This window comes from Megalobrama amblycephala, linkage group LG13 (genome assembly GCF_018812025.1).
Source record: "Megalobrama amblycephala isolate DHTTF-2021 linkage group LG13, ASM1881202v1, whole genome shotgun sequence".
NCBI lineage: Eukaryota > Metazoa > Chordata > Actinopteri > Cypriniformes > Xenocyprididae > Megalobrama > Megalobrama amblycephala.
In genome coordinates this window covers 11,121,447-11,138,121 of record NC_063056.1, presented here as the reverse complement: position 1 = coordinate 11,138,121, position 16,675 = coordinate 11,121,447, and the positions used below count along the sequence as shown (strand labels likewise).

At 35.2% G+C, this 16,675-nt stretch overlaps 2 protein-coding genes across 5 annotated transcripts in view; one reads left to right on the top strand and one right to left on the bottom strand.

Moving 5' to 3' along the window:
- adcy2a (adenylate cyclase 2a) overlaps positions 1-16,675 on the bottom strand; it is a 152,457-nt gene that overhangs the window by 59,905 nt on the left and 75,877 nt on the right. For all 4 annotated transcript variants that reach the window (XR_007178960.1, XM_048152166.1, XM_048152167.1 and 1 more), the window contains one exon: positions 9,252-9,413. Coding sequence is in view for 3 of the 4 variants with exons in the window: in XM_048152166.1 (XP_048008123.1) it covers positions 9,252-9,413 (162 nt within the window). In the remaining variant the exon portion in view is untranslated. The remainder of the gene's footprint in view (positions 1-9,251; positions 9,414-16,675) is intronic.
- LOC125242993 (hydroxycarboxylic acid receptor 1-like) lies at positions 11,787-13,243 on the top strand. The gene has a single exon (XM_048152169.1). The coding sequence runs from the start codon at positions 12,166-12,168 to the stop codon at positions 13,054-13,056; it is 891 nt and encodes a 296-aa protein (XP_048008126.1). The 5' UTR covers positions 11,787-12,165; the 3' UTR covers positions 13,057-13,243.

Genomic DNA, 16,675 nt, shown 5'->3' with positions numbered 1-16,675 from the left:
TTGTTTTTTTCATAATGAATTAACACTGAATGTACCATAGTTTGTTGCAATGTTGTTCTTATATTTATCATTTTCAGCAAAGTGAAAGTAAAGTGAATACATATCAAATGATCTGTAACAGACAAAGCAATAGTGACACATGGTAAAATCATTGTTACTATTGGATCTAATACAGTTGGCACTGCATCATCTTTTATTTTCAGTCTCTCTGAAAAGCCTGCATCAAACTGTTGTTAAAAAATGAATCTGCACTAAAATGAAGCAAACACAAACTGTCTTAATCTGGAACTTTGTTTAAAATAAAGTTCTTTATGTCAAGATCACAAGATAGGCAATGCACAGACTGTTTTTCCTTGGCACTGCAAAACATCTTCCTCTGAGGCATCTCTATCGTATTGTTCGATTAATTCTGTGTTTGTGTGTCTCTCGTATTTACTACCACATGACATGCAATAATTGGTGTCCGTTTGCAGTGGATGGCTGTGCTCGTACTGTTGGCACCACCAGAATCAGCATTGCTTCCTGCACCAGAGCATGCTGTTGTCCCATTGGGTGGTGTTATCTTCTCACCAGGCCTCACCAAGTACGGTGCCGCTACGTGTTGAAAATGTTCTCGGTAGATATGTTGTAAGAGGCAATGATGTAGAAGTACTAGCACTGATCTGGTGGTCTGGTGGTCAGAGGTGGTCTTTTGTCGCACTATAAAGTCATAATGAGACAAACAAAGCTTGGCAAATTGGTATTAATAAAAGCTTGTTTTTAAACTAAGAAGTTTTGAGCTCTGAAACTATTTTTATAGTAAAATTATCTCTTATATCAAAAGGTCAAAGAAAATTTGATTTCTAAATTCATGACCCCTTTAAGTTGTGCAGCAATGCAATATACCTGATAAAGCCATATTGGTTTGGTCATTTGTTGTAAGAGTTGTAACATTTTTAGCTACAATTACTGTTCAACTCAATTATGAAATATGCAGATTGAATTTAAAATCCACTTGGCTCACAAATCTGAGAAGGTCCCAAAATATCACTGTTCCTTATTGCTGCAAGTGTATGAGAAGTGTATGTATTTCTGCGTGTAGGTCAAAGGAGTTGAAAATGGAGAGGGTCAAAGAATTATTTGCAATTCAATTAAATGGGCATTCTGCAGTATCCATTCAGTTAGAATTGCATCAACCCATTCATCATTTGGATTGTACTGCTGTCCTCCCATCCAACACCCATTTAAACCTGGGGCTCTAACATCCTCATTACACACTAAAGTGCATAAGATGTTATTTGCTGAGCGCCCCACGGGGAAACGCTAAACCACAATGAAATTTAACCATGCTTTTCAGCCAGTGACACCAAGATCAGATCCAATCAACTCACCATGAGCATCACTGAGACAGAACACTATCACAGCTCTGTAACGCAATACAGACAAAACTGTCATTCTAATTCAGCACCTGAAGGCATCAGACAAAATAAAAGGTTTCAAAAACATATCAGATTTGGAAAAGGGTGAGAGGTTAGAAATCAGTATTCAGGCATTCTTTCTGTGATTCTGAGCTTTTAAAGCTGGATAAATTGAACATTCCCAGTATTAAAAGAGTCTAGCAGACTTTCAGCTATGTGAATTTTGACCATGAATTTTGGCATTTGTTTCACAGTAGAAAATGAAACTAAAGAGACGGAACAACAACAAAATACCGGAGACTGCAACGACCACAGACACCTGCATGCCCTTGTTTGAGGGGGTTATGTGATAGCCGCAACTTTAGTTTAAAAGAATACAAAGACATTTTTATTGGTCATAACTTCTGGAGAAAAATAGTGCAGATGCTAGACAAAGATGAAACTTTCTAGAGCGTATGTGTCGACCGCCTGCATTCTACGGAGCCCCTAAATGGACGTGGTGGTGGGAAAAATTTGGGATGGGAGGAATTTTTTTTTTTTTTTTTTTTTTTCAAATCTTTTGCGTTCCCTTGCAAAAACATTTGCGTTCCTTCGCAAAACTTTTGCATTCCCTCGCAAAGATATTTGCGTTCCTTAGCAAAGATATTATAGTTCCCTTGCTGTGAGCTTAGACAAACACTTTCTCTTTAATGTCCTGCTGGCTGGCAGTAGTGTTTCAGTTAGTTCCATGCATTAATAATCCACACAAATAATGCGTGGCTCATAGAGTTTGAACTTGTTGGACTCAAATATAAAGAAATGCAGTCAGTGCTTAAGTCAAGGAGTTCAGTAAAGTTGGCAATATATTCACAGATTCGAACTTCCTGGATCAATAACTCGTGAGCTAAACATTGTTAAAATACAAATGCAGCTACTTCCAATCATAGTAAGCTAAACAACGAGCTACATCAACCCAATTTTCCTCAAATGTGCTTTATAATAAATTGGTCTCTATGAGCAGGCGGCGGAAAGACAACTCTGAAGGGACCGTCTGAAAAGTGCAAAACCCAAAACCCTTTTGCTCATTTTACATTATGAAAAATACTCAAAAACTTCACTGTATCACACCGTACTGTCACCAAATTCAGTTCATACGTCACTGCTCTCCTGCTGGTTGTACTGGAACACTTAGTTTGATTATGATTATAACTTTTATGATTATTTATTATGAAACAAAATCAACAACTTCACTGTTATTAGTAAAAATATTAGATAAATTGTAATGCCATCAAATTCAGTAAGCAATTGTCATGCAAAAGCTGTTGTAAGTATGTAAGCTGTGTACCAACATCATTTGTGTAAAGAAGGCCTTTATGTGCTACTTGCCAAACTAAGTGCTGAAGTACCTATAACCATCAGGAAAGCAGTGATGTATGAAAACACTACTGCCAGCGGGACATTAAAGAGGAAGTGTTTGTCCGAGCTCACAGCAAGGGAACGATAATATCTTTGTGAGGGAACACAAATATCTTTGTGTGGGAACGCAAAAGTTTTGCGAGGGAACGCAAAGTTTCTCCGGGGAATGCAAAAGTTTTGAAAAAAATTTTTTTCCTCCCATCCCAATTTTTTTCATCCCACCACCACGTCCCTTTAGGGGCTCCGTAGCATTCACGCTCACTATTAAATAAATTATACAGTTTGAAAGGCTACAAGTTTAACTGTATATGCTATATGCATAAAAAAGAAGTATACTTTGGACTTTCTTGGTTACTGTACGTAAATCACAAAAAGAAAAGTTTTGAAGATGTTCTCTCTCTTTCATGCAGTGAAAGCAAGGCTGTCAAGCTTCAAAAATGACAAAAAGCACACACACCAAAAATAAAATAAAAACATCTTAAAGTAGTCTATGTGGCCTGTGTGCTAATATTAAAGTCTATGATAGCTTTGAGCACAGATTTCATGAATCATGATGAAATTAGAGAGTATGCTTAGAACAGAAGTCCACACTGCTTCACCAAAGCCCTCTGATGAATTATGAAAGAGATTTCCTAATCAAATCTGTAATTTTTGAACAGACAACTTTGACTGATTCTATGCCCTAAACACTCATTCTACCATATGTGTGGATAGGGGTACAAGTGTTTCACTGAACCTAAATATTTAGTGCCAAATGAAATATATATATATATATTTTTTTTAATATAGTTTGTGTTCTATGAACTTAAAATAGGTCTGCATGTTTATCATTCCTATTGTGCCAACCTAAACAAATGGTGTGGAAAAGTTTTCCTTAATTTAAGTTAAAATTATTAAACAAAACTATTTCTCATCCATCATTATATTCAATGTATACTAAATAAAAGACTGGTGTCAGTACTGACATATGGTTATTACCCACTGAGTAAAGCAACTAAACTCACACCATAACTATCATATAGCTGCCCACAGTCTAAGCAAGCACCGCTCTCTTCGACAGAAAGTTAACCACAAAATTCAAATACATTACAGAAATTCTTCTAAACATCCAACATTACTGAACATTAAAGGGATAGTTTAAAATTTTAAATTATTCCATTAATTACTCACCCTAGTCATCCTAGATGTATATGACTATCTTCTTTCAGACGAACACAATCGGAGTTAAATTTAAAAAATATCCTGGCTCTTCCAAGCTATATAATGGTAGTGAATAGTGATCACGATTTTGAAGCCCAAAAAAGAACATCCATCCATCATACAAGTAATTCATACAGCTCCAAGGGGTTAATAAAGGCTTTCTGAAGCGAAGCGATTAGTTTTTGTAAGAAAAATATCCATATTAAAAATTTAATAAACTAAATTTACTAACTTCCGGCAAATGGCCATACGCATTAGAGTAAGAGTAACTTCTGACGCAACTCTGATTGTGTCTGTCTGAAAGAAGATAGTCATATGCACCTAGGAGGGCTTTAGGGTGAATAAATCATGGGATAATTTTAAATTTTTGGGTAACGTTGGGTATCGTTTTAATTTTAACGATTCCGATTCCGATTCTGGTTCTGCTTATCGAATCCGGTTCTTATCGATTCTCGATTCCAATTCCAATATTTTTTTTTAATGGAGAGAAAAAAAGAGCATATACTTCAAGAATAATATTTTTACCTTTTATTCTTGCCACATTTAGGCTATAACCAGTAGGCTGTAACTGTTTTTGTACCTGAATGTGAGACGCTCCTATTGCTAAGCTGTATCTGGTGCTTTAGGACTCACAGCTGGGTTAGAGTTCACAGTTCGTTATTTCAAATGTTCGTTATTTCAAATGTTTCCAGGCACGCCTATATGCTTTTCAGAATGCCTCAAGCGCACCGCAGATCATGTGACAAGAACCAACCGATCAGCTTCGGCCTTTCTGTAACAACATCAAAAGCTTGGCCGGGTTTTATGTCTCATCTCCATAAATATATCTAGTAAAGCTAATGCAAGGGCTAGAAATCAATTAATCCTTTGCTGATACTTCCTCGTCATCTTGCAGAGCACAGTTCATGGTTGCATAGCAACGACAGACGCCACGGGAGCGAAAACTGTCCTAATGCAGTCCCTTGCAAAGCATGCTGGAAACTACAGATCCACTGCCCAGTTAGTTATGCCAACAAAAAATTATTTATGTAGTCTCAACACAAATGGATTGAGTAAATTTCACTATTAAATATATTTTGATGAAATTACAAGTTGTTGTACAAAATGTTTAAAAATTGTGTTGCTTTAGCTTATTTTAATAAATGAAACTGAACAAGAGGTGTTCATGCATATCTCTGTTTAAGAACTGGGATGGGAAAATATTAGGTAATGTGACACTTTCCTCTTGCAATTAGCTATAACGCCAAATGTGGCTTTAGGTACAATGATTGAGATGCTGACTGGAAGAGCGGCCAGAAAGATCACACATGCTGCAGAGATTCTAGCACAGTTCTATGAGAGAGCCTTTCCACCCTGGTGCCCAAAGAGGCAAAAATCTGTTCTCTCACAGTTGGTGTACTAATACCTCACAGAGAAGGACAGAGTCACGATTTTTCTCTATTTCAGAAAACAGAAAACCTTGTCCAGTGAATGCGTTCAACTTCCACTTAAGACTGTAAACTCAAAAAAAAAAAAAAAAAAGAAAAAAGAAAATTTGTATTTGTTTATTTGTTTGTTTGTCCATATTAATGTCACATTTATTAAAAGAAGTCACAACACAACCAAATTTATGGTTTACATTTACTTTAACAATGCAGTAAACCTATTTTCAGAATAATTTATTTGTTACTACTGTTGATTTGCTTATTATTATTATTATTATTATTATTAATAATATTTTTTCAAACTTTAATTTAAGCTGAGTGGTTGCTGAAAAACAGCTCACACAATTTGTTTATTATTATTATTATTATTATTATTTGTTTATATATATATATATATATATATATATATATATATATATATATATATATATATATATATATATATATATATATGTGTGTAATAGTAATAATCCTAATAAAGGTTTTTTTGGGGTTTTTTTACACATTGGACTTGGTATTACTTCAGTCCCCACTCCCCACAAGTTCACATGATATGCACAAAACTGCTACTTCGGAGGCATACTAATGTTTTTCTCGCTGCTAACTGTTTTTTTTTTTTTCTTTCCCAAAGATGTCTAGCAGCAGTTTGCCAAAGTGCCTTTCAGTCTTGTGCCTGGGGCATTCCAAATGTTACAGAATGCACAGCTTTCAACACTCTCTCTACCCAGGACCAAAAGACATTGCATGAAAGGGAGAGAAAGAAATCAAGACTGTATGAGAAATAAGGAGTAGAAACAGTATTTGGCAATAGTGAGAGAGTCAGGTGGGATTCTTTTTGTGTAATCTAAGGCAGGAACATTTGACATGAATAAAAAAAAAAAAAAAATGGACACTGGAAATGGAAAATTCATTAACTTTTTATAATTACATTAAGGGTTACTGTTCATATAAATGTTGACCTTTTATACAAAATTTAAAATACATTATATTATTGTGTGCCCTTCACAGAAATTGGCTTTTACTGTGAGATCATATTTGCTTGTTTATGTGTTTATTTGAAGATGGGAGCAAGTTAGTTTTCTGGATTTTATGTGTAATGTGGTTCACGACAAGGAAAATAAGAAGAGATTGAAACAAAATGACTTTGATTTTTAGCATATGAAAATGCCTAAATAAGGAACATTATACTAAGTCAGTCTCATCTAATATTTACAGATAGAGATAGTTATATTTAGTCTTGGGTCAACAGATGTCCCCGTTTTCTGGGGACACTCAATGTTTTGGATGGCCTTCCTCAGCTGGAGCACTCACACTGAAATAATATCTAATTCAATATACATTTCATATGCTTGTTAAATAAGTGTAATTTTAAATTAATTGTTAAAAGTTTCACAAAAAACCTTTAAAATTACATAATTAGATCAACTTTACCTTTGTGTCTAAAGTTCACTGAAGATCATGTTTGTGTATGAAAAATGTATATGTAAAAAAAGGCCTCATATTTGCACAAATGTAATGCAATAAAGAGAGTAAGTACTTGCATTATTTAGATGATGCACATTATTATCAATATCCCATCTAAAATAAACATTTTCACATTGTAGTACATCGGACTACCGCTAACATTGTCTGTGTGAATATTTAGATAATCACAATTATAGGCCTGTACATGCGCCGTGAGGAATGTCAACTGCGAACTGAACGCCGGCGATGGTATCTGCGAACACGATAGTGGGTGGGAACAGAACTTATATACTCAGGTGACGTGTAATGATTGGTTAGAAAATGAGCAATGACGTGCATTAGAGTCTTTACAGCAATTCAGTGTAGTAACTAAAATTGTCCTACTTTTTTAACCCTTACATTTACCACTGAACTAGAAATTATCCCATGTTCCTGTTTTCATTTCAGAAGTCTGGTCACCTTAATTAAGACTGATACTGTAATTTGCGTGAATTATATATGAATATCAATCATATTATCAAGACACCCAGAGCTGTTTAAAATTAATTTATCAATATGACAATAGGCATCCAATTTATTAACAAAAAGCATCGCTGGCTTAAAGGCAGGGTAGGCAAAAAATTTTGTTCCAAATTTGTTTAAACTTTCTATATATATCAATGCATAATTAAAATGTAAGAACTCTGATAAAAAGAGTATAAAATTCGAGTGACTCTAGACCATTTAATCTGTATTAAACACAGCTCATTATTTCCATCCGGGACGAAACATAGGATTGGCTTAGGCGACTGTCACTCTCGCAACCATGGCAACCACCCTTTTGCCACACATGACCTGCCCACTTGCGCGCGCATGTTTGATTTGGGGAATTCAAGAGGCATGGGTCCTAGGAATACCAAAACAATGGCAGAGAAACAGCAAGCAAAATTCACAGTACCGGCCTATGCAGTTAGTGAAGGCAAACCAGGCAAAAAAGGAAGACAGTAACAGTACAAGAAAAGGCAATGAACAAAAAGTCTTTGGATAAACAAAGAAATAAAATGCGAGTTAATATCGGCGTGACTTTCCAGCGATGGCGAGAACTGAGGGAACTCAAGGGGCTGAAAAGTGACTCTTTGATGGCTTTATTTCTGCTGGACAGGTAAATCTTTTTTTTTGTATTTTGATCATACATATTTTTTTGTTTATTTTTTCATGAAGCATGTGTCATTAGCACACGTAGCTGCGTAATATAGCTAACATAACATTACTTAGCGAGCCGTAGTAGAGACGATAAATAATCTATAACGTTAGGCCTAGCTCAAGATGATAGCTATAGTGTTGAATTGTGCATAATTTTGCTTTAGATAACTAAATACATGTTTAACAGATAGTAGGCCTAACGTTACTCCGCATCTAGGAACTTTTCTTAGAACTATATTTACCCTCTGTCTAACTCTTTTACCATGTTCACCTGTAAGTTTACCTGCACGTTTTTTTTCGCCTTTGTTTTGTTTTTATATTCTCTACCTATGTTTACTGATGTCTTTATCTTGTATCTGTGTGTGTCGTACACACTTTGTTGTATGTGTGTGTTATTATTTTGTGTCTGCAATGCAGTTGTGAGTTGATATTTGAGTGTATGTTACTCTTTTTATCTGTAGAACAACGTATATGTTATGAATCTTAGACGAAATTCATCTTCATCACAGTGTAAATGATGGTAATGGAAAAACGTGTATCATGCAACCTGTTTTTAGCTTTGCCTTATAGATAACTAGCTCGTTAGCGAATCAAAAAATATATATTTTAAACTTTACCAATATCAATATGCTAGCTTGATAGTGAGTACTAAAATCTTGTTTGTTTATCTTCATAATTATAAAGTTATTTTTATTACATGTGATTCTGACATGATGTCACTACATGCACTGTGCTCCTTCCTCTCCGCTCGTCTCAGGTAAATAATGCGTCTTCTAGCTCAGTGGTCGGAGTCGCGCGTTCATGCGTTTTGGGGGCGTGGCTTTGGAAGGAGCCCAGAAGGGAGGGGGTGGAGTGAATGGAAATAATGAGCTGTCTTTAAAACAGTCGTGAGAGGTCTACAGACACTCGATTTTTATACTTTCTTTTTCAGAGTACTTACATTTTAATTATGTATTGATATATAAATAAAGTTTAAACAAATTTTGAAAAAAAGTTTTTTATACATTTTTTTACCTACTCTGCCTTTAAGCATATACGTAATTGTTCTCACAGACACACTGTCACAATCACATGTAAGCAGAAATTGGCAACGGTCTCAACCGACAAGGCAAACTTAAGCAGTTGGCTCACAGTGTAAAGCTCACAGCTCTTGGCACGCACATAGCAAGACAGACGGGAGAGCACTCACCTGCCATACCAGGGGCTCCACATGGTCGACTGTAGAGGAGAGGCAGACACTGAGGACAACAGTGTGAGAGGACGCGGTGAGCACGCTGGCTATGATAGCATCCCTCATGGAGAAGGGAAGCATGGTGTATACAACAAAGATGATGAACAAGAAGAATGACACCTGTAATAAACAGAACAAGAGACAGTAAAACATTACGACAAAAAACAACAACAACAACAAAAAAAACATTTTTTGGTTATGTCAGGTGTTAGTAGTCTAGTTATAAAAGTTGTACTTTTATTTGTGATTGATTAAGTTTCATATCAATTGGCCAAAATAAAGCTTTGAAATTGTGTGTTTTGCTTTGTGCTAAATTTTGCTGAAAAACCTTTAAACAACTAAACACATAACATGACCTACTACAGCATGTGTTCATTGATCTTCTTCCAGGGAAATAAAAAATGTAAACCCTAACCATATTTTGTAGGCAAGACTCAGATATGTGCCTATAGAAAATGACGTGTATATAAAATTAAAAAAAATAAAAAATAAAATAAAATAAAATAAATAAATAAATAAATAAAATAAATTAAAATAAATTAAAATAAATTAAAATAAATTAAAATAAATTAAAATAAAATAAAATAAAATAAAATAAATAAAATCCTACCCTGCCTGGAGTATTAACATATTCACTAGAGTAAAAAAAAAAAAGAATGAAAACTCACTCTGGTATCCCCTATAATTGTGAGCTTGTTGATTGTGTTATGTAGTGTTGAATTGAGTTCAGTAGAGCATTATCAGTCTCTTGTTCTCTGTTTTGTGGGTGACAAGTTGTCAAGACTGATGATTGATATGTTGTTTCGAGTTCCATTGTGTTGGTTTAACTATGATTATATAAAGTAATTTTGTTTATATAAAGCCTCCAGTGACACCTGCATACTAAAATATACAAAGTTCTATCATGAAACCCTAGATGGTGCAGGCTAATAGGTCATTAACTAAATCTGCTTGCATCATTCATTCATTCTCTATAGAGCACAGCTAGTTGGCTCCTGCTGTATCAGTAGGTTTATCAGAAAACATTCATATACATACACCTGTGAATAGGATTAGGTACTCAAAAAGTAATTCACTATAGATTATAAATTGTAAAAACACTGTTTTTATTTTTCCACTCAACAAATTCAAAATAATGCCTGTATTTGCTACTTGCCCATTGTACTGTCACATTAGGGCCTTTCGTACCGAAGGCACTTTTTCATAGTTTTTAGAACTATTGGCTGAATTACCTGGATTTTGCAGTGTTCGCACCACAGGAACTAGAAACGATTTTAGTTCTAGGAACTCCTTTTGGGGGAAATAAATTAGATCCTACTTCAGAGTAGGGTCTAAACCAATACTATAGGAATTATACGTGACGTAAGTGTACGTTGATTGGTCAAACGCATGTCAAACACCAGCAATTTTAAAAAGCCGTGTAAACATATTTACTTCATGAACATGGAAAACAGCGATAACGGCATATACCCGTTGTCTGCAGGGTTATGTTCTTTTCTCCGCCTCAATGATATGTAACAATGAAAGTTGTCTTAGGAGATTTCGTCTCTTAGCCCCACTTTTTGCTCTTTCAGTCATGTAAATTATGCATTTACATTTCAACTCCATTATCACGAATCCCACAACACACAACAAACACAGCTCTGATCACGGCATCCTCCATCCACTGGTTTTTAGCGTTTGTAAATGTCGCGCTTAAAGATGCCGCTGTCGTCCGCTTCAGAGTTCCAAAAGATTTCATATTGCCGGTGCGAATGCAACCAGGATCATGACCTGGGGGAGAAATTAGTTCTCGGGAACTAGTGGCTAGTTCCTAGAACTGAGTTCCTAGAACTATTCAGTGCGAAAGCCCCTATTAGCAGCCAGCACTACACGTTACAATGCGTCACCTTTCATCTGTTGCACTAAAGCAGGTTTCCTCAAGTCTGGCCCTGGAGGGCCACAGCAAATACTATACAACCATGTTATGTTCACCCCAATATTGATTTTAAACCTGGAAGAAAACAGTCCATAATATAATAATAATAATCATAATAGTTTTCCGAATGCAAAAATAAAAATAATCCATGACATGACTGTCTTCTTGTCTAGTAACATATCTAAAAAGTGTTTTAGTGTTTCACAACCTCTTAACATTTATTTAAATGTTAAAAACTGTAAATATATAAACAGATTAAATAACCTGTAGGTCACACTATTGTTCATTTTAGGGAAATAAAACTATGGTTTGCAGAATAAAAAGTTTCCTTCTTGAACTGTCACCAACATCAAGCTCCACTGAATATAGATTACTTTCTTGACAGACAGACAGACAGACAGACAGACAGACAGACATAGATAGATAGATAGATAGATAGATAGATAGATAGATAGATAGATAGATAGATAGATAGATAGATAGATAGATAGATAGATAGATAGATAGATAGATAGATAGATAGATAGATAGATAGATAGATAGATAGATAGATAGATGGATAGATGGATAGATAGATGGATAGAGTGAAATACAGGCATTGTGAATTGTCATTAGATATCATTGATGTGTTAGACCTTTTCTCCTTCAGTACTGTGTACTTTTGTTTCAGTGATGACAGAGCAGTGTTTGTTTTTCTGGTGTTATATTGCACCATATTTAAAACTTCACAGTCAAGGGATACATGTGTACAAGTAAGACCTCTCAGCCCTTGTTCATGACTGAGACTTGTCGACTCTCGTCGCATCTCTTAGTTATTATAGACATCACTGAGGTAAGATAAATAAATAAAATACTGTATAGTAGATTTAATCGTCCTCAGAAGATCAGTCTAACTTCAAATGTCTCACTGAGTTCTTTCTTTCTTCATGCAGATCGTGAGATTCCTATGTTAAAATGCATTTAGAGATGTTATCTTTACATCAGTATGTTTTAGATTTCTCAAATGGAACCAGGAACTATTTTACGCTTTGCGGTGACCACCTTACAGTTCCCATGTTCTGGTCAGGACTCTCTGCATTTTGTGTTCTTCTGGGAATCTTCGCCAGTGTCGTTGTACTTCGGAAACTTTGTCAAAGACATCGACAAAACATTTCTACTAATGACTTCTTTGTGTTTAATCTGACGATCATTGATCTTGTTTTCCTAATTTGCTTGCCTTTCAGTGTCTATAACTACATGCTTTTGCACAACTCAGAATTTGAATACTTTAATAATTTCACATACTCACTACCCATATGTGGGAGACCTCTCTTCATGGCTTGTGTTTGTGGAGATTATTATTTTGCTGTGGTTCATCCCATCATCTACATCAACAGCAGGAGAACTGCCATTATCAGGAAGGTAATCGCAGTGACAATCTGGCTGTTTATCATTTGTTTTGGTCTTCTTTTGGTCATATATCCTTGGATTTTTACAACTACTTTTACATCTACACCTCTTTTTATTTCCCTACTTGTGATTGGTTTTTGTGATGTATCAGTTTTACAAGCTTTGAGAAAACCCGATCCTTCAGGGAAAAGTAATATACATCCACAAAAGAAGAGAGCCCTGCGTACCATCATTAACAGTTTTATCTTGACTTTCACTGCTTACTTGCCACCAGTACTTATCTTTTCATTTGGACACAATTTACCAATACGTTTTGAAATGTACTACTGCATTTTAATCTTTATTGCAATATGTTCCACTGTCTCTGGAGGTGTCATTATGCCATTTCTGTATCTGGAGAGCATAGGTCAGCTCAACATACAACATATTGTAGCAAAAATAAAATTGAGGAGATGAAAATGGAATGGAAATAGAGTTTTTCCTAGTCTATCTTTATGGTCTTACAATTATAGTCATAGTCATTACTGAATTTGTCTGAAAATAATTAATGTACAAATGGTCATTTGGGGGTTAATAGCCAAATTACTTGAATATAGACATTTGTTGTTATATATTGGAATTGTGTACATTAAAAATTATAATATATGTTATGTGTTGACTCTTATACTGTACAAATACAATACAGATTTTGTGACATATATATATATATATATATATATATATATCTAAATAAAGTGTTTGCAATAACTTCATTTATCATAAATCATTATCCTAATTTATGCTATAGTAGAAAAAACACAGTATAGTGTCTTATTAACCACAATAAGATCAACTGAAAAGGGAAAAAAAAAAGATACTATTTATTTCTGGGTAGACCTAAATAAAAATACAAAATGTTATGGTAAAAAAAAAGGTTTCTCCGTTTTGCCTGCTAGGAGAATTCAAATTAAATTTGAGCAAAGTCATGTTATTTATGTCTTGTTTACTTAGCAACATGTTGGAAGTTCACCGCAGTGCATTTACATTTAAATGCACTTATTTAGCAGACACTTTCATTCAAAGTGACTTACAAATAAGGAATACAACAAGTGATTCATCAAGGGAGCAATAACATGAAAAGTCCTAACAATGCAAAGTTTAGTACACATAGTACACATTAAAATATACTAGCACACTGATATTAGTATACTTAATACACAAAATACTTGGAAAATATACTTGAACTTCAAGTTCAATAAAAAAAAAAAAAAAAAAATTAACTTGAAGAATAGTTACGTAAGAAAATACTGAGTAATATAAGTTAAAATAAAGTGCTACCATTGTTTTTTTGTTTGTCTTTTTTTTTTTTTTTTTGTAAGAGAAGATATTCTGGTAAGAGTAATGGTATTCTGGCTTTAGACTACTGTTCTGTCATTAATGAATAACTACAGGAACAAATGAGTAACACACTATTAACATTCTTACTACTATTATCGTTACCACTATTAACTAACATGAAACTCTGATTAATGAATTAGTAATTAATAGTGCTCAGTTGAATGAGGTAGTTCACTATTAGCTAATCAAGAAATACCTGAGGGTTTTGTAAAGTTTTGGATAGTAATGACTCAAGTGTTACTACATCCTTCTAAAGGAATTACTAATTATTTATATCAGTATTCTAAATTGAAGATCATGGAAACCCACTAGAAATGACTCAAGTGTTACCAAATCCATCGGAAGGAATTACTATCTAAAACCTTACAAAAACATCAAAAGCTTGCAATGACTTCAGTAATTACTAGGGAGTTATCATGTTTTTCGCTTTAGAATACGGATCCAAATAATTAGTACTTTCTTCTGAATGATGTAGTAACACTTACGTAATTACTAGTGGGTTACCATTACCTTCACTTTAGAATTAATTATACATTTTGCATTATTGATATTAATTATGAACTTGTGGATTGATTGATTGATTGATTGATTGATTGATTGATTGATTGATTGATTGATTGATTGATTGATTGATTGATGATTGATTGATTGATTGATTGATTAGCTGGAATAGTATAATTACTTGTATGCAGTACAGTTGACAAGTTTTTTTTTTTTTTTTTTTTTTTTTTTTTTTTTTGATATAGCAACTCCATATTCAAAACTTTAGAAAGGATTTGAATAATGTACACACCTGTGACACATATTCCTCACAACCAAAGCTTGTTGCTTTTTATGGTCTCTCAATTACAAGTTGGCTTCTTTGAGGTAAGACAAAAATTGTAATTTTTTTACATATAAAATGTTGAAATATGATGACACAAATGAGTTAAAGGGATACTCCACCGTTTTTTCATATTAAACTATGTTATTAAGACGAGTTGATACATACCTCTCTCGTCTCAGTGCGTGCACTAAATCGCTCTGTCTTGCGGCGAAACTTTGTTAAGCACTTAGCTTAGCCCAGTTCATTCAATAGGGGCCAAGCAGAGAAGCTACCAAACACCTCCACGTTTTCCCTATTTAAATACAGTTACTCGAGTAGTGTAACTCGACCTAGGACGGTGACAAAACAAAACGTTGCGCTTTTCTAAGCGTGTAAAATGGATAACTATATTGTATGGCGGAATACCATAGCAATTGCTCGGGAGCACTTTGACTTGGCGCAGTAATATCTTCACTCGTGAAAAGTCCTCTCACCGGCCCCCACTCCCTCTCATTTCCGTCAATAGAACCAACGTGACTTTTACCACCTGTGCTATTAGCAAACTGCAAGATATCATTTGCAATGGCGGACTTTGTAGATGATTATGACTTGTTTGTAGCGGACCCAGAGCCATATCTGTTTGAACCCGAGTACAGGGAGGAGGAATTAGCTCTTATGGACCGTGAGAGGGAAAAAAGATACGAACCAGAACAGACCGGAGCCGGCGAAAGAACACGGGCAAACAGCAATTGGTGGTGCAAGTGTGACTGTTGCGAACAGCAACAGTGTTTTTGGATTCTTGTTCAAAGCAGCTAACCAAGCTCTCCGCTGTATGTGGTGAGTTGGAATTCTGTGAAACATGACGGCACTATATACCTTCTCCTTGTTATCACAACCCTTTACGATGCACGTTATAACCATGATTGTCCACAAACTATCTTCCTACAACCTGATAATTCGTCAACTCTGCTCAAACTATTACTACTGGTGCAGGTCACGTTGGTTCTATTGACGGAAATGAGAGGGAGGAGGAGAGGGAGCGGGGGCCGGTGAGAGGACTTTTCACGAGTGAAGATATTACTGCGCCAAGTCAAAGTGCTCCCGAGCACTTGCTATGGTATTCCGCCATACAATATAGTTATCCTTTTTATACGCTTAGAAAAGCGCAACGTTTTGTTTTGTGTCATTTGTGTCAGATGACGATGATACAGAAGTCAAAAAGAAAGAATTAGATAGAGCCCGAAATAAAACGAGGGTAAATATCGGAGCGGCTTTTCCGAGGTGGAGGGAGCTACGTGTCCTGAAAGTATTAAAAACCGATGCAGAGTTAGCCACATTTCTGCTTGACAAGTAAGTATCCCTGCTTGATTTGTTTCATTTTTTAAGAACTACACAACTAAGATAATTTCAAAACAGGCCTGCCCGTCCCCTGCCTGATGCTCGGCGCACACCACGGCTTCCTCTTCTCCCCGCCCGTTGACTCCTCGAAGTCGCTGTGGGTGTGAATTCCTCGTCGGAGCCCATTGACTCAGATAACATACAGATAAAATTTCACGCACTGTGCAAAGCAACTATTGAAACCTACTAATTCACTGGCTTGTCATGTTGCTGAAATAATGTACTAGCAAACCTTATTTAGCATTACATATCAACAGAATAATTACTTGCATACTGTGACGTTAGTTACCGTTATATTATCTTACTAGCTATTTATTACTTATAGAAATAGTGCAACGTCATATAGTTACATTACATGTATTGCAAAATACGTAATGTTTTGAGGACCAAGTTTGTAGTCAAAGTATGGGCAGGCCATAGTCAATGTAAATCATATTGTTGATGTTTCGTCTGTACCAGTGAATGTGCCATAACTGTTTATCCTCCGTCATCGGT